Source organism: Pelmatolapia mariae, linkage group LG12 (genome assembly GCF_036321145.2).
Source record: "Pelmatolapia mariae isolate MD_Pm_ZW linkage group LG12, Pm_UMD_F_2, whole genome shotgun sequence".
NCBI lineage: Eukaryota > Metazoa > Chordata > Actinopteri > Cichliformes > Cichlidae > Pelmatolapia > Pelmatolapia mariae.
The window spans coordinates 31,419,584-31,441,007 of record NC_086237.1 but is presented as its reverse complement, the minus strand read 5'-3'; the positions used below and the strand labels follow the sequence as shown (position 1 = coordinate 31,441,007).

Genomic DNA, 21,424 nt, shown 5'->3' with positions numbered 1-21,424 from the left:
TTGCTTAAAATAAATTAATAGTGGCCATCTATTAAATAAGAACGTAAAAGAAACTAACCTGTAGGTGGGACTTTGTGACCGAAGGAGCCCATTTCATTGCTTCTTTCAGGATCTCACCACAGCGAGCAGCAAAGTCTTTTACTATGCTCTAAAAGGAGTTGGGAAATAAAGACATAGTGCTACTTTATTAAGAACAAGAGTGGCAATAATATTCAATATTTAGTATTTACTGTTATATTCACATAGATCATCGCGATGATGTTGTTTATTATATTGCTCTCTTTTTTGGCTTGCTTTCTCTTTTCAGGTGATCGATATATGTATTTTTGTCTGTTTGTTTTGTTGGTTTTTGTTTTTTACCCTTTATCACCGTTCCTCTCCCCACTGTTTTTCTTTCCCTACCTCTCTTTCTTTCTCCCTTTTCTTTCCCCCAGTCTGTCTGTCCCGTGTGTAGCAAGTGAAAATAAAATAAAATAAACAAAAATAAACAAAGGTGAATCAAATAGACCAATACGGCAAGGCCGGGATGGTCCATTTGGTAAAGTAAATCTGTTGGGCATCTTTTTTTTGCCTTTAGACAATAATTCTGATGGCAAAAGAACCAAACGGGACAGGCGAGAAAAAAAAAGAAAAAAAGAACAAGAATGGCGGACATTCACTGAGTAAAATAAATTCTAGCCAAATGCCATTTGTTTATTTTATGTTTGTTTTTTTTAAGAGCCCAAACCTCAGTCCACCATTAAAATACAGTTTACACTTAAGATGATAAAAAAAGAACTCTCTCCCTACTATTGTTGAAGCCCATACTGTGCTGTCCTCTAGTGGTCAGAAGAGTAATAACAGCCCAAACTCACCTCTCTGGCTTCATATGTGTCAGGAACAGTGATCCTGTATGGGGTGTCGGGAATGTCATAGTATGGCTGGTCCTTATGAATGTCCTAAAGTACAGAAGAATACATTTTGTTCACATGAAGTCTATATTTGCATCTATTTAAACACTTCCATGAGATCTGATCAGTTCCAAAAAAAAAATAACTTAAAGCCTCTTTTATTCGACCACAGCACACCGACTTGCTGACTCTGCATTATGTTATTGCTACAGGGACAGAGAACCAGGCACTCAAACAGAGAACCTGGCACTTTGTCTATCACATCAACCTTCTCCTCATACTCACAGCACTTAGTGACAGAGAGAGTGTCTGCAGAATGTCCAACATGGTCTTTAACACACGACCGCTCCAGAGTAGATGAGGGAATCTGGTTCAGATAGAAGGACACAAAAATACTTAGAAAAAATGATAAGCGAGAAAAAAGCAGACAAGGTAACTAAATGATTTCTACTCACGTCTCAGCCAAACCAGAGAGGTATTTGTCTGCTACTCTGCGGATCCTCTTGTGGGTATGATTAAAGTTCACCAACAAGAATTGGGCATGACGCTCTAATTCCTCTTCGTGTTCTTTGGTCTTTGCCTGAAAACATAAGAAACAAAATGATTTTTTAAAATCTGAACTTATTTAAATGTTGCAAGCTCCACATATTTTACTATTTAAATGCCCCCTACCTTCTCAGCCATCATCTGAAGGAAAACATCAAATACCTTGTCGCCAACACAAATGATGCACTGCATCATGCCTGTAAAAAAGGAAAACTGAGAAAATGGGTTCCATATATTAAAAAGACAACAGGATGATTAAATTGATTCGGGCACAAAGCTCTCACCAGATTTGTCTTTCTGGATGGCTTTGTCTTCAAAGTATCGAAACATGACCTGGAACCTATCAGGATCATTGGATCGCAGCATCCTGAGAGAGATAACAGGAGGAAATTACATTTTTGCACATTTTGACCTCGCTTAAGCAATCAAAGGTGAGAAAAGATAAGGAAATTAAGCTCATGCCAATAGAGCTGACCTCATGTATTCTAATCGGTAGACGGAGAGCAGGTATGTGGACATGGCAAAGTCTAGCTTGTTAATGAGGGCAGACCCTTCAGGAGGTGGGTCAAGGAGATTGCTGATTGTTGCCCGCAGTTCACTCAACTCCGCCTGGAGGAAAAAAACATTTGAACACCTAAAGATTAATTCTGGTATTCCTTTAATTAAAAAAAACGAATCAAAACTATTTTGAACACTGTACCGGGGTGACTGTGTCGTTTTTCAGAGCCGAGTTGTACTGTAGCTCAGACCGCAGAGGTTCTCCACTGGGGAAGGTGAGAAGAGGAGACTTGGTAGCAATCTCACACACACCTTCATACCACTCCTCTGGCCAAAGCCCTAAAAAGACAAAAGATATTTCAAGAAATATAGAAACATGCTGGTTTGCTGCTGTAAGCCTTTTTCATTCCACATATCAACACAGCTGTGGCAGATGTACCGGGAAAGAAAAACCCCCCAAAAAACCCACCTTTCTTCAAAATAAGCTGAATCCATTTTGAACAGAATTTGGAGTCTCTCTCTCTTTTTTTTAAGCTACTACTTCATTTAACATCTATAACTGATCAGTTTCACTGATTTATCCTCAAAGTTTGGGCAACAACTTTGTTTTCAGAATCAGAATACTTTATTAATCTCCAAGGAAATTATATACAATCATGTTTAATAATTTTACTGTAAGCCAACAATTTCATTCTAATTTATAACTGTGTATTTCTTTTAATAATTTCTGACTACTATGTATTAGTGACTATGCATCTATTACCTTTCCCTTCTAGATCTTGTTAAATTCTACTCAGTTCTTCACTCCTTGCAAAGTTAGTTGAGCTAACCACTCCACATACCCCTGGCTACTGCAGAAGCACCTCCTAGTACTTCTGGTTAGACACTGACACAGACCTATGAATCTTATGTTTATGGTGAATCTTAAAATTAAATTAGGTAAGCCACAGATGCCTTGAGATTCCAAAACATCAGTGCTGAACAAAGCAAGGAGCCTTGTCATGGGAGGCGCTTAACCCCATAAATGCCAACTCATGGAATGAAGCTTTGAATATCACTTCACATTCATGTGATAGGATATGGTGCTCAACCATTCTTCTGTATGCAAAGCATATGAAAATGACTTAATTCTTTGCTTACCTGATCCTTCCACAGCAAAACCCATGACCACTGAGTACAACCAGAAGTCCCTAAACAGCTTCTGGAGGCGGGGCTTGGCCTCTTTGATTGGTGGAAGCCTCCTGGTCAACTATGAGTCAAAAACACCAGACAAGACAGATAACAGTGATTGATTTAGAGCAATTATCGCTTAAATCAATAATTTTATGCAAAAAGTGAATATAAAAAAAAAACCCAAAATACTGGTGCTTTCTTTGAGTACAAAAGGTTATTACACACTGGATATTATGCATACTAACAAAATGTAAGGCTTACAAATAAATTAACAGCTGCAAACAATGTGTTACTGAACTACAGGAGATTTAACTGTTAGTAAAATATATTCTTAGCAAGTGAGCAGAATGGTGAAGAGTTAAAGGTTTGAGTCAGTCACAGGACGTTTTGGTCTGTTTGATCTGGTTTATTTGCTCAAGAGAAGCCCACATCAAAGTTCAGCGGTGTATTCAATTCTTTGCTCTTAGTCCTACAAACAGAAGCAACAGAAGACTTTACACCACGACTCAGTAAAGGTAAGACATTACCGTTATTATAGACAAACTGCTGTTATCATTAAAAAACTAGGTTAAATTTTCCAACAGCAAGCAAATTATTTCATATCTACAGATTTTTAAGCGTCTAATTGAATCAAATCTATTTAAAGTGGTCGTGCTAAATATGCATTTCCTCTGCCTCAGCCATTAGGATGTGGGTCATCACTCTCATCTCAGCAGTCTGTCTGCTGGCTAGTCCATCTCGGGCTGGAATCAAAGATCTCAGCTCTCACTTCAGTGACCCCAAACCGGACCCCAGAGGCTTCGAACCAGATGGCACAGTGGACATAGAGTCCCTACCCTTGGAGTACCACAAGGAAAACACTGTCACTAATGACCTATTTGATGGCTTTGAGGATGAAGATTATATTGATTTTGATAAGATCCTAGCAGCAGGCAGTGATGACTACATGTGAGTATTAGTGATTTTTTTTTACTGGGGTGGATTGTTTAAATATGTTTTTGTAAAAATACTTAAAGTGTATATTAACTAAAGTTAGTTTACAACATAAACACTTGTACGCTTGTGATATTTTTCTTGGTAGTGTTGATGATGTAACTGTGTATACACATCAACTATGGGACACATGTACAAACCACAACCGTAAACAGTTACTTATTACTCTACTTTTAAAAGGTTAGATGATGAATCTAAGCATGTCTTTCAGCGAAGGGGATGAGGTCGATGAGATTGCCACACCAGCCCCCGACATTGACATCTTTGCCGAACCCTCTGACCCAAAGATTCGCCGTGCCAGACTTCTGCGACTGTTCCACGGTCGTTCTCGCCTTCAGCGCCTCAACATGGTGAATGGCCGTTTTGGCTTTAACCTCTATCGAAGTCTTCGAAACAACGTCAACCAAACTGACAACATCCTGCTGGCACCCGCTGGGATCTCCATTGCCATGGGGATGATGTCTTTAGGAGCGAGATCTGAAACTCATGATCAGATCTACAAAGTTCTGGGATTCGCTGAGTTTGTCAACGCCAGTCATCACTATGACAACACAACGGTGCACAAGCTATTCAGGAAGCTGACACACAGGCTCTTCAGGAGGAACTTTGGCTACACATTGCGCTCTGTAAATGACGTCTACGTCAAGAACAGCATCTCTGTGAAAGATACTTTCCGTGCAGAGACAAAGAATTACTATTTTGCAGAGCCTCAGTCAGTGGACTTCAGAGACCCTGCCTTTCTGGCTAAGGCAAACCAACGCATACAAAAGCTGACCAAAGGGCTGATTCGGGAACCACTGAAGAGTGTGGATCCAAATATGGTGCTGATGCTACTTAACTACCTGTACTTCAAAGGTGAGAGGAAAAAAAATATGACATGCTTTCAAAAGACCCCTATGATTTCAACATGGCTGATTGACTTGATTTGTTTGACTAAACAGGAACTTGGGAGCAAAAATTCCCTAAAGAAATGACTCACTATCGCAACTTCAGAGTTAATGAAAAAACAAATGTACGTGTGCCAATGATGACAAACAAGGGGAACTACCTAGCTGCTGCCGATCATGATTTAGACTGTGATGTCCTACAGGTGGGTGGCCACATACTGATTCAATGCTGAGTGCCAATCTTTAACAAAAATGTTCTCACAAACAGGGACGCGTAAACAGTTTAACTTAACAGGGCCACAAAAAGATCAAATTTCCTTTTTTCAGCTCCCATACACAGGAAACATCAGCATGCTCATCGCCTTGCCAAGGAAGCTCACTGGCATGAGGTCCTTGGAGCAGGAGATCTCTCCCACTGTTGTCAATAAGTGGCTCAAAAACATGACAAACAGGTCAGCAGCTTAGACATTCAATAAAGTTTTTCAGTAGAGAATCTTTTAAAGCTACTGCTTTATGTGGAAAAGTGGAAAAAAAGTTCAGATATTGTTGCGATTTAAAATGATTCAACTATGACAAATTTATATGTCCCCTTCAGGACACGTGAGATTGTGCTACCTCGGTTTAAACTGGAGCAAAACTATGACTTGATTGAAAACCTGAAGAAGATGGGCCTCACGGGCATGTTTGAGGAGACTGCCGATTTCTCTGGCATGACCTCTGAAAGAGTTTCCATGAACTGGGTGAGTAATACTAAATCGCTGACAAATAATCATGATCTGTGATCCATTCAGTCACCTGGACATCTTATTAACAGCACGCAATACTTCCTGCTGTTTCAAAGTAATGTACAGATTCTGATTTCTCTCTGTAGCTGAAGCACCAAGGAATCATCACTGTGAATGAAGAGGGAACAGAAGCTGCTGCTCTGACTCAGGTGGGCTTCATGCCGCTCTCCTCTCAGATTCGCTTCGTCGTCGATCACCCCTTCCTCTTCCTGATCTACGAGCACCGCACGGACTGCCTCGTGTTCATGGGCCGGGTGGCCAATCCCTCCCAGAGCTAAACAAAAAGTTGTGTTGCGCAGCTAAACTATTCATGACAAGCCTGCTTAGAATGACTGACTAGATTTGGTTGATTTTAGAAGTTGACATCAAGTAAAGAATTTTTCATGTGAGTATAGCCTCTAACTGAACATTTAAAGTTCTCCCTTAGACAACTCAAAGCACAGAGTGTCTCTGAATAACTAACTCTTATCTGTCTGTTAATGTTTTATCTTCTGCAATGACACTAATGTAGAAGCGTGCTCAGAAAACAGAATTTTGAAAATGTTCTTACTCTAAGGCTGAAGTGAAACACAGTCATTTCTGTGAATAAAGCTTAATCTTGTAAAATTACTTTTTTTTTAACAAAGGGGGTGCTCTAAAAAAGAAAATTTCAACTTTACTATTTAAATATTTAATATGTTAAGACCTAAAACTATTACTATTAATGGAAAGTACTAACTAGCACACAAGTGGAGGTCTATATATACGCTAAAAAAATATAAACTGAATGGATTGTATCATAATATTACTGTAGGCGCATAATGTTTGGGGGGGTTTAAAGCAGTAGCATTCAGCATTGAACTATAACACCGATGTCTGTACTGCAACTGACTTGGTAAATATTTGTTCATACAGTTAAAACCTAACTAACATTTTGTATTCCCTTGCAAGAACTCAAACATTGATGTAGCTACCTCAGCTAACCTATGTACGGGTATTTTAACACTTACAAAAAGAGCCGTTAAAGGGAAACCCCCTTTAACGGCTACTCACCACAGCAATCACTGGAATGAGGACTCCAAGATTTCCAGCACTACTTGATGCCTAGGGTGATAAGAGAGAGCTATTAGCATGCCATCAATGTGGCTGTTACCAATTTCCTGTTGAGTTTGGATGTTTATGTGAGGAACCATGTACCTTTAGTGCAGGGCCCTTGTCAGAGGCCCTCTCGCTGGCTCTCTTTCCTTCAAGGCCCAGTTGAACAAACAGTTCTAAAAGGTTCACCAACAGTTCGTCCACAAGCTGCTCCCCCTGCAGGTTGGCTGCAATGTTGGCAAGTGCATTTATCACTGCCAGAGAGCAGTGCCTTGATGGGGAAACAACAGCACAGATGGAGGAAAAAGTTAAACACAGCTGCAGTACATATAGCCATAAATGTAACCAAGATAAACAAGCCTGTAATAACTAATCAGGCAGAAGTATAACATAGAAGTCTTCTGTTCATAACTGATGGCAGTGAGTAACTGTAAGAACAAAGAAGAATAATTTTTAAACACTGTTGCAGCCGCTGGTCACTCATTGAAAAATGTGAGAGCAGATGCTGACCTGTAGCCATGATCTCTGTAGTCTTTGGTGGCTGAGTAGACCACTGAACTTGCTTTCACACTGATCTGCTGGAACAGATTCCACACCTCCTGGTAGATGTATTGCTACAAACAAAGAGACACATAAAGACATGGTTAAAAGCTGGAATGTAAGAACCAGTGGGAGAATGTCAAGATAACACTGCTGCTTACAAAAGTTACAATTTTCTCAACAATAAACATTAGTGGTGATAAAATGCAAAAGATCTATATCAGTTGGGCGTTTTGGTGAGATCTATTTTCAGTACTTTTTTTTAAGATGTTGTTTGTCAGAATGAGGGTGGGCTTTTTCTCCAGAGCACCCGGTTACACTCCAGTGGAGTGTCATTAGTAATCTTGGACTCCTTTCTTAATGCTTAAGTGCACTGAAGAAATAAACACCAGCTGACAAGTTTACAATAATTACGATGTGTCAGCATCTTCAGCAAAAGGAGCTCGAATTAACGCTTCTGTATTCCTCTACCACCAAATCAAGCTGCAGTTTACACCAGGGTAAACTCAATCGCCACTTCATCAGGCATACTTGTTCAACTTCTTGATAACATAAATATCTAATCAGCCAATCACATGTCAGGAATTCAGCTAATTTAAGCATGTAAACACTGTCAAGATGGCCTGTTGACTGAGCATCTGAAAGGTGATTTAAGTGATTCGAACATGAAAAGACTGTTAGCGCCAGACAGACTGATCTTGTTTCAGAAACTTCTGATCTACTGGGATTTCCCCCACACAGCCACCTCTAGGGTTTATAGAGAATGGTTGGGGGGAAAAAAATCAAGAATATATGCAGTGAGCAGCAGTGCTCTGGGTGAAAATGTTTTATTTATGCCTGTGGTCAAAGGAGAATGGCCAGAGCTGACAGGAAGGCAACAGTAATTCAAATAACCACTCTTCACCAACCAATGTATGCTGGAGACATTAAACCAGCACATGAAACCTTGAAGTAGATGAGCTAAAACAGTAGAAGTCCGCACAAGGTGCCATTTCTGTCAGCCACAAAGAGGACACTGAGGCTATAATTGGCACAGGCTAACTAAAGTTGGATGCCAGAAGACTGGAAAAATGTTTCCTGACCTAATGAGTCTCAGTTTCTGTTGTGATATTTGGATGATGTGATCAGAATATGGCACAAACAAAATGAAAGCATCTGATCCTTTAGTCAGACTGATGGTGGTGATGGCTTGTATCATAGATGTGCAGCCAACTAATCTTTTAATGGGTCAAAATCTCTGAGTAATGTTTTTAGCACCTTCTTGTATCTTTGCCACAAATAATTAAAGGCAGTTTTGAAGGTCAAAGGGGGACCAACCTGTTACTAGCATGGTGAAACTAATGAACTGGCTGATGAGTTTATATGTACTACACATTTTGTAGGCATTTAAGAGGGTGGGACCAAATATTATGTAAACAGCTCAGTAGCCCATCAAATACTAAGTATGGTTACAATCTCCTTTTCTGTCTGTGGTGTTGAATAAAGCCAAGTAAAGTGTCAAAAGTTGAATATTATAAAGCTACAAAACAATCTTTGATCTTTTATGTAGAAATATTTACAGCTTAATCATTTTATCCTGATCTTAAAGGAACTCCCTTTAAAGTGTTCCCGAGGTATAAATATGAAGGACAGGATGACATCAGGATAGACATACCAACCAAAAACATGTCCAACACCACCGCTGTCGTGGGTTAGCGCAGCAGCACAAAAAGGGTTATTTTTGTTAGTATTTATACTTTTGGTATATTTAAGCAATAGCAATTACCAGAAGCTAGCGGTACTGTTAGGGAACACAGATTTTGTTAGGGCAAGCATTTCACCTATGGTTTAATTTGTTAGATAATTATTTACTCCTTTCCCTATATGCCCTGTCCACCATGAAGACATCTAAAAATTGGGAGCAAGTTTCTCTGCAATGTCTACATACATTTCCTGTAATGACCATGCAGCCAAGCTGGTCTATGATGAGCACATCCAGCTGTGAAGGAGGCTGGCAGAACTTTTGCTGGAGGATCTGAAGAATGTGCTCCATGACTTTCGGAGTGTCTCTCAGAGCTACTGCAATGTGGCCAAGTGCTCGAATGGTGTGATCTGGAATTAGATGGGCATCCCTGGAAGAAATGAGATTATTTATTTTTAATGCAGTTCATCAGGGTATCTGTGTCAAGGACTTGGATATCACTTGGGTGATTCTAAAGCCCAGAGTACTTTGTTTTTACTAGAAACGTTGCTCACTTGTCATTCTCCTGTGAAATGTAAAGACGGTTTGAAAGACTAGCCAAGAAAGCCTCGACTATGACATTGTCCATTGTCAAACCAGCTTTCAGACATCTAAGAGAGAAAAGGACAAAAAGGTAAAAACAGAAAGTTAAAAAAAACAGTTTAATTTTTTTTTAATCTCAGAGGAGCAGTGCTAGGTGTGTTTGTATCCAACCTGCAGATGTTGTCAATGGAAATATCTCTGAGCTGTTCGTACATGGAAGGCTGGTCTTTCCTGTTTGATAGTAAGTTGAAGGTGGACTGAGAGTGCTCATTGGTCACATTTATCCTAATTTCTCCTGTGCCTGAAAGAAGTGTAACAGCAGCACAAACACATAAATATTAGCACAAACAGAACACAAGTTATAACACTATGTAAAACAAGATGCTACATGTGAATAAAGGAAGAGCCAAATGTAAAATCTAAAGAGCGCATTTTGTAATTTATAAATTAAATGACTTATCTATAAAAACACAGCACTCTGTGGTCAGAAAAGGCAAAAATCTATACCCTGAATTACATTTACAACTGTTCTGAGTCTGTAGCCACTCATCAATGAACATGTCTAGGCACGACAGGAGCTGGGCACGACAATGACATTGTTATCGATGCATATTTGTCATTGTGCTCTTAGCAACATGACTCATGTCCCATTTATCTTTGCACTGTGCTGTTCTTTGGATAAGATAGATGTGCGCTGGATGCTGTTTTCAAAGTGGCAATTGAAATATTAATTTCACTGTACTTTCACGCAGAAGTTGCAGGTTTACCACAGCACAGTCATAGGAAACTTTGGTGCTATTAACCCGTGTTCAACTTAGAAAACATCCTTTCTGTGTGAAGACTTGGCAGACACTATGCTCTTTAAATTAAACTATATTTATTTGCTGTGGAAAAAATTCATTATGCTTCATGATGTTTTTAGAGCAAAATTCTTATAAGGATAGGAGTTTTGAGTCTTAGCTCAGACGTGGATTTGAAGAAACCACTTTAAACAGTAAGTACCTGTGCTGTACTGGTTGTGGTACTTGTAGAGTTTTATAAGAACAGGAGAAGGAACCACCAGGAAATCCTTGAGAGAGGTTGTGGCAGAGTGAGCAACTACTGGAAACCTTTCACACAGGCGGCCCAAGCCCTGAAATGAAGTAGAAGACAGTCAGAAAATCATTAAACCAATGCCCAGCACAGAAACAAAATGTCCAGAACCTTCTGTAACACTGTACTTTTCTACATTTGTATTAATATTATTATACCTGTAGGCAACAGATGAGCAGAGGCATATGGGCAATGATGACTTTACTGGAGGTTTTTGACTGCAGTTTCTCTGACAGTTTGGTACACAAATTCTCAGCTCCTGAAAATAAAAAAACTATGACAGCATCGGCACCAGCAAACACATCCAGATCCCTCTGATTATGACGTCTGAATACACACTGTTCACTTTCTGCTGCAATTCATTACCTTGCTCATCTTTAACGGCCCACACCATAAGGTCCACGCATGCAGCGTTGGCTTGGCAACGAAGCTTGAGGGGGCTTTGTTCCCCTGGCAGCCCTCCAGTGTCATGAAGAACCCTCTGCAGCTCCGACTGACTGCTGCTAAACTGTTCCAGTACAAAATCGTGCACTTCCCGCACAAACGTTGGCTGCAGAGCTTTAAAAACATAAAGAGAGAATGACTATTTGTAAAATAGTGTTCAGCACAAAATTGGCTGGCAAACAGAACAATAGCAACAGCAGGGCTGCCTGCTGTTAATGCATAATAAATACGCTCTCTTTGTTGTTTTACCTTTCATGTAATATAGTGTGTCCCGCAGCATTTTGAACACACACACATACAGAGGGTCACTGAAGGTTTTGTAATAGAGGTTGATTCCAGGATTAGACTTCACAACAAACAGAGGAGACATTGACAGAACAGATTACTTAACTGATAAGATCCTGTGTCTAACTTTGAATTTACCATTTACAATTTTGCACCGACAGCGGTCATATGCTTACCTCTATGACTTCTGTCATTGTGGCATCCAGAGTTTTCAAAAATGACTCGGACACAAACTTCTTCACCTGCAAGCCATAATTGCACACAACTACTGTAAAGCCTAGAGATACATATACTGGATAAGAAGCAACAGTAAAAGATTTAAAGGGTTGTAAGCGGTGTACGGGTAGTAGGCTACTGCACCATGGCAAGGAGCTGTCGGAGCAGATCCACAGGCACCTCCACCTCATTTTCTCCTTCCCCCAGGAAGAGTGGAGATACCGAGAAACTGGAGCTGACTGTAGAGAAATAGTAGTCAGGGTCGACTGTGTTGCTGTCTGGAAAATAGGCACCTGAAATCAGTGGGAGCAGAAGAATTATTAACAAAAACAAGTAGGATGAAATATGACTGTTTCCATTAGATCTCAGCGGGTACTATTTCAATAATATAGAATTAGTTCACTTTGGAAAATGAGGGGTTTTTTGTTGCACATTATTCTACTGAATTTACATTCTATAGCGACAATTAAACCTTTCTGTGTAACAGATTAGGGCTTGTAATACTGCAGATTATAAGTGCAGAATTACTGAAATAAAAAACTTTTTGAGTCTGTCCCAGACAATTTACAAAAAACACATTCCCTGAGTTTGGAATGCTAACATAGTTAACAGGAAATCTGTGGAAATACAGCAAATGTTACAAAACTCTAAATCTGACCACAAACAACAGTATGAATTCGCATTTCCAATATTATAGGGTAATACAGGATTGGAAATACCACTTCAGGCATAAAGCAATTAAAGGCCTTAGTATCAATCTGGCATAACGTAGCAGCTATAAAACTCAGCATGAACCCAAACAAAAAAAGGCTAACCACAGTTACAATGTTTTTACTGTCTGGCTTATTACAAAGTTACAGTATGGGGGATATTGCAGTTCACCCTAACAAACCTAAAACAAAGTGCCCAGTTGTTACATAATGTTGACAGCTGATAATAATAAGCTGAGCTGAATTGCCAGACTATAGAGTCAAACTAAAAACTAAGACACAACAACTTCTGTTTCTTCAGTTTTACCTTCCAAGTAATGTGGACTAGGAGTTGTAGGAGAGCAGGGTGAGTGGCCTCCTGGATCTGTACTCATCTGTTTGAAAGCACATTACACAACTTTAATGGGTAACGAAACATACCATCATTATGATTGAATAATATAAATTAACAAAGCAAATAAAACTATTATTGCTCTGGATTCTCCCCTAATTATCCTGAACAAGCAAAACACGTCTTGAATCCGGCAACATGTACCGACCTGTGCAGATGAATCTAGGTTGGTCCCGGTGCGTCTGCGCAGAGTATCACTCTGGCACACTGTAAGCAGTGAGGACGGTAGAATAGAACGAAAGTCATTGAAGGATCTGCGCCGTACACCCTCGGTTTCCTCTGTAACGCATCGTGCCTGAGGAGAATCTTTGGGGAACAGCTTGGATAACAGAGCTTCATCTGTGTGGCTGTAGCGGCCAAATGCCCGAGTCATGCCAAGCAGGCTGGGAACAATATACTTGCACAGGAAGACTGCAGACAAAAAAAAGAGCAGCGTTAAGGTTCTTTTTTTGGTTTAAAAGCTAAAGTCAGAATGTTTGTTGCATTTCTATCTATACCTTTGTCATGATTATCCGGTGTTTGGCACATATCCTGTAACGCCTGCATGACCTCCATTATAGTGTTCAAGATCTATAGGGAAAACAGTGCAAAAACAGTGAGTTAGCACTTAAATGCAATGCACCCCAACCCTGTGAATAATATAACGATTTATCACCACTTTTTAAACAGACCTCTTGTCTTGAGTCTGGATCCCTCTGAGCCACATCTGACAGAAGAGTCACTAGACAGAAGCTGAAGTTTTCTGCTACGGGGAGAAATTCTGAGGAGCAGAAGGTTACACAGACACAGTTGAATTGAATGCCTCATAAGCTTGAACAAAAGAAAAGAAATAATGATAAGCAGATTTGCCAAAAATGTAAACATCAAATACAGAGCAACAGAGCGTTAAGTGGAACAGAAACAGCAGTTTACAATATGCATTTCAAGTATAAATTAACCCATCTGTCTAGTGTAATACATCTCAACACATTACAATTAATTAATAAGAATTGCGAGGAATTCTACTGCCACAAGTAAAAGGAGTCTATTGTAAAACTAAAAGCTTCACTATAAGAGGATTCATCTTACCCTTTCCTTTCTTTCCTGAGCTTTCCTCGATCCATTGGACCCGTGGCAGCCCTCTCAATAGGCTCAGCAAGTAAGGAACAAGTATGTCTTTGTGCTGCAGGAGTAAAACAAATCATTACACACCACAAACAAGTGCACTCGGCAGCATAAAATCAGCATTTTTGCATGCCTGACAAGCACTGACGGATCAAAACAACGAGGTTATCTCACACAAGCAAATCTGGGTCAAAGAAAGTGTATCACAGCTTTAAAAATAAAAGTAAGGCATCCAGCACTATGCTGTCAGACAGAAGGGAAGCTTTCCCAACTGTGTCTAAGTGTGATGAGGTTAGAGGCTTACACGGCTAACTGCATGTCTAATCGCCAGATTAATCAGATTATGAGAATAAGCTTATCACAGGGATACATGTAGTCCGAGGAGAGCGCAGGAGCAAACGTGGACTAATAGTTCTAATACAATATTACAATTACTATATCTGTGAAACAGAGTTTGATAAGCAGTTAGGAAAATATAAAATTAGTATTGTGTCAATATGCAATGCCAATACTTCACTATCTAATGAACTAAACTATGAAATCTTAAATCCACTGTATTACCAGAACAGGCTGAAGTAAAATGAAAACACTGAATTCAAAAGGCTAAACTGCTCAGCTTTTTACTGACAACCACCCACCTGTAAGCCAGATTCCACCAAAAACACAGCCAATGCAATAACAGCATCTCTGCGACGCACATCCAGAGTGAACACACCACGGACTTCCACTGGACACATACATTGCAGCTTCTGGACCTAAAAGGCCAAAAAAGAATATTAAAGTAACAGTCCAGGCTGCTAATATTCACACATTAAGCTGATTTATCTCACTTGACAGCCCAGTGTGTTTGTGTCACACAGCATATGAAAACATAACACTACAGCATTAGACAATATGTCAAGTGTTAAAACCTGTTTGTATAGAAGCTTGTTTCTGCTACTGAAAAACAAGCATGTTTTACCATCCATAAGTCAAAATTTTGGGGTTATTTTCTCAAGTATTAGCCTTAATGACTTGAAATTTCAAGTTATTTTCTAATAAGTATGACTTACTAAGTAAAAGTTTTGAGATACCAAAAATTTAAATTTTGAGATAATTACCAAAGATTTGGACTTACAGATGGCAAAATACTTTTTTTCAGTGGCAGAAGCAAACTTCCAGATGCTTCAGAGTGAGTGTGTGGTTCAATGAGAGTAATATTTGTTAGACTTACACTGTTCAATTAAATTCTACTACACTAATAGAGAGAAATCCCCAACAATCAGACAGCCTTCCTATGAGCAAGCGAAAGTAGCAAGGAAAAACTCCCTTTCAACAAAAATAAACCTCAAGAAGAACCAGACTCTGGGAAGGGCAGCCATCTGCCAAGACAGCTTGGGGGTGGGGAGTGGAAAACAGGACAAAAGACACTGTGGAAGAGAGCCAGAGATTAATAATAACTAAGGGTTAAAAGTAAAGGGAGATATAAACACAGGGAGAGTGAAAAGAAGAAGAAGAAGAAACAGTGCATCATGAGAAGCCTCCATCACCTTCCCCTATTGCAACTAAGGGGTGGTTCAGGGTCACCTGATCACTACCCGAAGACATCTGGAATCTGTACACTTTTATGCACACTGTGTAACCCAGCAAGCCAGATATTAAGATACAAGCATTTATGATATTTGATAAAGTGCTAGGCAGTTTCCTCCCTACAGCTCAAACACACAGTGGAACTGGGCATTACATAACATAACCCATAATAGCCCTTAAAGTCACAACACTTGGTGACAGCTTATTGATAATGGCTTCATTTGTTCCCCTCTAACCCTTTACTTTCATTTACAAAATTTACCCATTGTTTTTTGTTTTTTCAAAATTAAAAACCTTTCCTATATTGGTAAGACCCAACTATCAGTCTGCAACAGGTTTCCAACTATATAACACATGTAGGCGGATTTTGGTAGCAGTAAAGACAAACAGAGCAGCCTGTGAATAAACTCCTGTCTCAAACATTTCTCTGTAAACCTGTTTGACTGCAGTGCCGATCAAGCTTGACCGCTCTGTCCGTCCGATGCAGTAACAGGCACCACATAGCGACGCCACTTTCCTCTGCACTGCCCACTTTTCTGCTTCAGTGTTTTGGAGACCACGGCTCGCGTTTTAGAGATTTCTAACCACGGAGACGCGCACACAAACATAAGAACATAACTGTTAAATGTTAGCTTGGTTGTCATGTCGTTGATCAAAATAAGCCACCGCCTGTGCGGAAGCGCAGCTACACCCTGAACAACCCTGCCACTGCTTCTAATTACTAACATGGTTAATTATTGCGTGTTTTTGGAGCTCGCGCTTGTTTTCTCACCTTTTCGACCGGTGCGGGGCGGTGGGCGGCTAAAGAGCGGGCCAGCGACAGGACTGTATTAAAATAAAAACCCCTCGTACCACCTCCCATTACGGACATGTTTACCCCTACATTAAACCAGCGCAATTCATCGCTGAGAGGAAACAAGCGAGCGGGGCTGCCTGGGAAAGCCGCAGTACGGCAACTCGGCAGGGACATTTCTAACAGGGGCTCTTCGTTACCGTAGCAACTTACTCACAAAGGGCTTGAAATAGATCAAATTAAGCAAATGCATGGATTGTAGTTATATTATTTACATTACAACCTGCGTGGGTTTTTATCAGTGAGTAACCCCAATGTCGCCCTGGTGTGCGTTTCCTTTACGCAAGATCAGCTGTCGCGACAGCGTGTGTGCAACGTCATCAAACGCGATAGAAAGAGTTCAGTCAGCTGATAGAGCAACGACAGCGTCTGCCGCGGCTCCTGCGGTCAAAGGTTTGTCTGTAAAGTTAATCGTTCCTGTGTCTTTTTTTTTACACTTTCATTTTAGACAGTATTTGTTCAGTAAGAGAAAATTGCCTGTGGTGACTCTTGCGAATGTGGTCGTTTAGTTGACTGGCAGTTAAGCTAACGGTTGACTAGCAGACCAACACCCCGGCGATACATCAAACATTTCTTGACTTGCAATACTGTTTTATTTTTCTCCTCTTAATATAACACAGCAGGTATTGTTGCAGGTGATTAATGTGAAATATGTTGACAAGCCTAACTCTTGCTCGAATTACTTGTTGGACAACGTTGAAGTTAGCCGAAGCTAACACGCTGGAGCTTTCGTAATCGCACGAGTTCAGACAAGTTTCGAAATGAACAATTAACTTTCTTTTATCAACAAAAACTTACAGTTGTAATAAAACTAAGTATTATCTAAATAGCAGATGTATTATGTACGCATTGTTTAATTATTCAGCTATCCGATCCCAAAATATAGTAAATAACGTTTCTTCCCGAAGAGGTGCGATCTATCCATCGCTTACACAGAGGGGATATCTGCTTACACAGAGGGGATATTTTGGGTTATCTCTCTACTATTATAGGCTTTACCTTGCAATGTAAAGCACCTTGAGACAACTGTTGCTTTTGCGAAATTAGTTGAAGTCAAGATAAACAACACTCAGACTTTTTGAAGGATTTAATCAGTGAATAAGTGAACTTAAAAGATTATCAAGTCTTGGGAGACAACGTTTAAGAGGCGTAGTTGAGATGGTTTGGATATGTGCAGAGGAGGGATATTAGATTCATTGGACAAAGCATGTTAAAGATGAAGCTGCCAGGCAAGAGGAAAAACAAGAAGACCATAGAGAAGATTCATAGATATAGCGAAGGAGGACATGCAGAGGGTTGGTGTGGCAGAAGAGGATGCCAGGGAGAGGGTCAGATTGTGGCAGATAATCTGTTTAGGGAACCCCTAAAGGGAGCAGCTGAAAAAGTCAAAGATCATCAAGACTGGAACCAAATATCTTATCTTTTATTACCCTGTTTATAGTTTTATTGTGTTCCAAGAAGTTGTTCCAGTTTTAAGCAATGTAAAATCCATTATTTACAGGTAACAAAAACTCCTTGTTGTGAAGAAAAGCTCATTCTTAAACTGCATGTAACTTGATGTTGATGATGATCAGTTGAAAGGCTTATAGCCCTTTAGCTAAAATTACCAAAACATTTGTTTCTGCTCCACAGATGGCCTACCCTAAATCCCACAACCCGTTTGCAGATGATGACGATGAGGAGGATTTCAAGCCTAAAAGTAGGGGGTTTGATGACGAGCCAAGTGACAGTGGGTTGAGTGAAGCAGAGAGGAGGCAGAGATGCCTCCAGCAGGAAGTGATGCGTACAGCGCAGTCTGCTGTGGATAGCAGTTACCGCTCACTTGGCCTCATCTATGAATCAGAGAAGATGGGTGTGGAAACTGCAGAGGTATCTTAAATGAATAAGGTTCACACTACTAAACAAAGAATTAACACTGTCTTTGAAAAGGCGACAGTCAACAAAGAGTTATTTTTAAAGGCCCCGTCTTCCCATACCTCATCCTGAATTAGTCTCTTCTTGTCTACAGGAGCTGATGCGACAGGGTGAGGCTATAAAGAGGACAGACAAGATGCTGGATAACATGGATCAAGACCTGAAGACCAGTCAAAGGCACATTAACAGTATTAAGAGTGTGTGGGGCGGCCTTGTCAATTATTTTAAGGGAACGCCAGAGACAAAGCCACCACCTGAGCAGCCAAAGGCCTACAAGGCCAGTGATAGGTAAGTTTGTTTTTATTCTCTGTGTCAGTGAGATGTGGTAGCATCATCCAGTTTTAATTTCTGCATGTTTGAACTCCTAAACAAATCAAGGAGTTCTGTGGTTTAGAGGACTTTCAATATATTAAAGTTTGATATGCTGTTATGTGTAGGGACAAGTTATCATATTTTACAACAAAGCATGAAAACAGTTACTCTGAATTTGTGTTAAAGTAATGTTAACTTCTTTTAGAAGTTCAGGTAATTCATTTTTATTTTTTACTTTCATGCGTACAACTTGTTATTGACCGTCTCTCCCTAAATGTTTGAACGATTCTTATCTGACTTTCTCAGATTACAGACTGCCTTGTCCAGCAGCAGAGAAAATGAAGATAAGTACCAAGCTAGCCACCCCAACCTAAGAAAACTGGATACGGGAGGTAAGTGTTGGAACAAGAACCTCAGCATTACGGTATCTTCCCACCACTTACTGGCTCTCACTATTTCTTACTTCATTGTTTTAGGATTTGGAGCTACTGCATCAATAGATGATGGCTCGTCTCAACAGAATGGATACCCTAAGAACAGATACCTGAAGGAGGCTCACCAGACTCTTGACAAAAATTTGGGTAGGGAAATGCTGCACTTAATTAGTTACATACCACGTTTTTATATAAAGTTTGTCTGCTGTAATTGAACTGATGTCTTTTGTGAATGTCTTAGATGAGATGTGTGTAGGCTTGGGTAGACTGAAGAATCTTGGGCTTGGTCTGCAGTCTGAAATTGATGCGCAGGACGACTCCATTGATGGTCTGCTAAATAAAGTGGACAAAATGGATACAAAGATCCACAACACAAACCAACAGATGAAAAAACTGTAATAAACACTTGGATTCAACTCAAGGAAACCAAAACTGACCGCAGATCATCCTCTCACCTGGGCCTCCATTTTTTTTTTCTCCACCTCCTTCTTTTAAAGGAAAGACTATTCACTGCTTGTTTTGGATGTCACTGTCTGTCTCTTTCTGCACTGGAGTTGTTTATTTTCTCTGTTAAGTTTCTCTCAAACTCTATCTGAATGTATGTAGTTGAACTTTCATTGATTCCATTCTGTTTTTATTGATCACCTTAGGTGTTTAATTGGCTGTTGGTTTGCTCATCATTCGTTCTGAACAAACAAATTCTGTTACAAATGAGGAAATTAATTTTAATGGTTAAATATTCACGTAAAGGAGAGTAACTGGATCTTTTTTTTGTGTGACATTCATATGTCAGTGCTAACTGTGATTCCTAGGCCTGCCACTCCACAATTATAAAAAAAAAAAATACAAGCAAGCAGCTAGCCTAGCTCAAGTCACATTTGCCTTATGTGTAATTTGTATGTACAGTAGACTAGCTTTTGAAGCTGTGCCAAGTCCATGTCACCACTGGCACCGCTCACCATGTGAAGCTTCCCTCTGACATTTCTGAAATTTGTTTTTGAAGTTTATTCTTGTTTTTGAAGGATTTGATTAGCCTTATATAAATCCTGTGTATTTATGGTTATTCATTGAATGCTGCATTATTGGACAAATAATGTGAACAAGCTCATGTTAATATAAAAACTGTCACAGAAGGAATATAGCCCTTATACTAATTATTGTTGTATCTTCCATTTCTGACTAAAAGAACCACATTTTTTAAGTAAAACACAACGCTATTCTACTAAGGTGATTAAAAATATGGTTTTATGATTATGTCTTATTTTTGCCATGTTTATCATTTGTTGTAATCAAGTCTGCATAGCCAATAAAGCGTATAGAACAAGTCTGAGATGTCCTGTATATTGTTTGTTACAAGTGAAGCAGGAAGCCCAAAGCACCACAAAGTGGCGCCACATTCCCAGGAATTAATTTCTACAGTTTCTCTAGATTTTTGGGTGGTATGTGTCTTACTTTTGCATAGACTGATCGCAAGAGAGAGATTTGGTTTTGGGTTGGGGGTTTTTTCAGATTAAAGAAAGGATTTTGTTAGGAATTTACATACAATTCACAAATATAGTCTATTTGTTTCCGTTTCGTTTTGTCATTTGAGGATGTGTGAGAGTTTGTTGTATGGGTGTCTACCACTTGTGTCATGCTCAGCCGTCTATTCATTATCATTCCTCTGTGTTAGACCAGCTGCTCCTACAGAGGCACCAAGCATTTATTAGGATAACTACTAATTACAGTACATGCATCCTGAAACCACATGCAGGCTATATACAAAGAAACAGAGGTACCAGCTACCCAAGGGCCCCAAGCTGACACTCTGCGCACATGTAGTGCACACATACAAACCAGTAAACAAAGCAAATGGAAGTGCTGGGTAAATGTGGCATCATTATCTCAAGACATGGGGAAGAAATCAAGGAACAAGGCAAGGAAAACACTATGAAACTTTGCAATTAAATGGAATTAATATTTTATATATGTGCAGGATGAAATGTTGAAGCAAAGTTTTATTATCATCAGGGCAATGTCAAATGTGAAGTTAAGATGGCCGTGCAGTAGCAAAAGGGGCCTCAGGCCAAGTCCAGCAATGCCACCAGTAAACGGAAGTCACCTTTGGGTTCTTTCCCTTTACGCCCTACACTGGGGCCAGGAGGGCTTTGAACAGCTGTCTTGTCAAAAGTAAACAGTGGCCATGCTGTGACAAAAGCCACCAGTGCTGGAATGCCCCCCTTTTCAGTGGCTGTAATCCCAGAACACACTGCTGTCGGAGCCCATCAGGCACCGGGCCAGAGATGGGCCTTCCTGCCCTTTGCAAAGCGGGTTAGCAGCAGTGGCAGAGCAGCACAGGGGATGCACTGGTCAGGCAGACAGCATAGCCGCTGTTGTAGTACGAGAAAATAAAGAGTTGTGCTGACGAAGGGGAGTTCAGTAGTGAGCTAGGATGAGGAATCAGGGAGGAGA

General features: G+C 40.0%; 3 protein-coding genes across 6 annotated transcripts in view; 2 read left to right on the top strand and 1 right to left on the bottom strand.

Moving 5' to 3' along the window:
• pi4kab (phosphatidylinositol 4-kinase, catalytic, alpha b) overlaps positions 1 to 16,430 on the bottom strand; it is a 30,068-nt gene extending 13,638 nt beyond the window's left edge. For 2 of the 3 annotated variants that reach the window (XM_063490807.1, XM_063490808.1), the window contains exons 1-28: positions 16,233 to 16,430; positions 14,530 to 14,646; positions 13,856 to 13,949; positions 13,459 to 13,547; positions 13,285 to 13,357; positions 12,936 to 13,198; positions 12,704 to 12,770; positions 11,831 to 11,979; positions 11,647 to 11,712; positions 11,435 to 11,531; positions 11,108 to 11,299; positions 10,900 to 11,000; positions 10,652 to 10,781; positions 9,821 to 9,950; positions 9,622 to 9,717; positions 9,314 to 9,497; positions 7,357 to 7,460; positions 6,949 to 7,117; positions 6,805 to 6,855; positions 3,075 to 3,183; positions 2,137 to 2,273; positions 1,912 to 2,045; positions 1,721 to 1,803; positions 1,563 to 1,633; positions 1,346 to 1,470; positions 1,176 to 1,257; positions 855 to 938; positions 59 to 148 (exon numbers count right to left, since the gene is read on the bottom strand). In XM_063490807.1, the coding sequence (XP_063346877.1) occupies positions 59 to 148; positions 855 to 938; positions 1,176 to 1,257; positions 1,346 to 1,470; positions 1,563 to 1,633; positions 1,721 to 1,803; positions 1,912 to 2,045; positions 2,137 to 2,273; positions 3,075 to 3,183; positions 6,805 to 6,855; positions 6,949 to 7,117; positions 7,357 to 7,460; positions 9,314 to 9,497; positions 9,622 to 9,717; positions 9,821 to 9,950; positions 10,652 to 10,781; positions 10,900 to 11,000; positions 11,108 to 11,299; positions 11,435 to 11,531; positions 11,647 to 11,712; positions 11,831 to 11,979; positions 12,704 to 12,770; positions 12,936 to 13,198; positions 13,285 to 13,357; positions 13,459 to 13,547; positions 13,856 to 13,949; positions 14,530 to 14,646; positions 16,233 to 16,430 (3,285 nt within the window). Of the gene's footprint in view, positions 1 to 58; positions 149 to 854; positions 939 to 1,175; positions 1,258 to 1,345; positions 1,471 to 1,562; positions 1,634 to 1,720; positions 1,804 to 1,911; positions 2,046 to 2,136; positions 2,274 to 3,074; positions 3,184 to 6,804; positions 6,856 to 6,948; positions 7,118 to 7,356; positions 7,461 to 9,313; positions 9,498 to 9,621; positions 9,718 to 9,820; positions 9,951 to 10,651; positions 10,782 to 10,899; positions 11,001 to 11,107; positions 11,300 to 11,434; positions 11,532 to 11,646; positions 11,713 to 11,830; positions 11,980 to 12,703; positions 12,771 to 12,935; positions 13,199 to 13,284; positions 13,358 to 13,458; positions 13,548 to 13,855; positions 13,950 to 14,529; positions 14,647 to 15,895; positions 15,915 to 16,232 lie in introns of those variants that run through there. The other variant, XM_063490809.1, reaches the window with a different exon arrangement.
• serpind1 (serpin peptidase inhibitor, clade D (heparin cofactor), member 1) lies at positions 3,796 to 6,050 on the top strand. Its single transcript, XM_063490433.1, has 6 exons — positions 3,796 to 4,055; positions 4,312 to 4,955; positions 5,042 to 5,190; positions 5,315 to 5,439; positions 5,583 to 5,727; positions 5,859 to 6,050. The coding sequence occupies exons 1-6, from the start codon at positions 3,796 to 3,798 to the stop codon at positions 6,048 to 6,050; spliced, it is 1,515 nt and encodes a 504-aa protein (XP_063346503.1).
• Positions 16,431 to 16,465: 35 nt separating the features above from the next.
• On the top strand, positions 16,466 to 20,292 carry snap29 (synaptosome associated protein 29). Of its 2 annotated transcripts, none has more exons than XM_063490810.1 (6): positions 16,466 to 16,714; positions 17,946 to 18,182; positions 18,322 to 18,515; positions 18,846 to 18,931; positions 19,016 to 19,120; positions 19,215 to 20,292. In XM_063490810.1, the coding sequence occupies exons 1-6, from the start codon at positions 16,568 to 16,570 to the stop codon at positions 19,370 to 19,372; spliced, it is 927 nt and encodes a 308-aa protein (XP_063346880.1). In that variant the 5' UTR covers positions 16,466 to 16,567; the 3' UTR covers positions 19,373 to 20,292. The 2 variants fall into 2 exon arrangements, with proteins under 2 accessions (XP_063346880.1, XP_063346881.1); XM_063490811.1 differs by having other exon boundaries at positions 16,601 to 16,706.
• Positions 20,293 to 21,424: the final 1,132 nt, after the last annotated feature.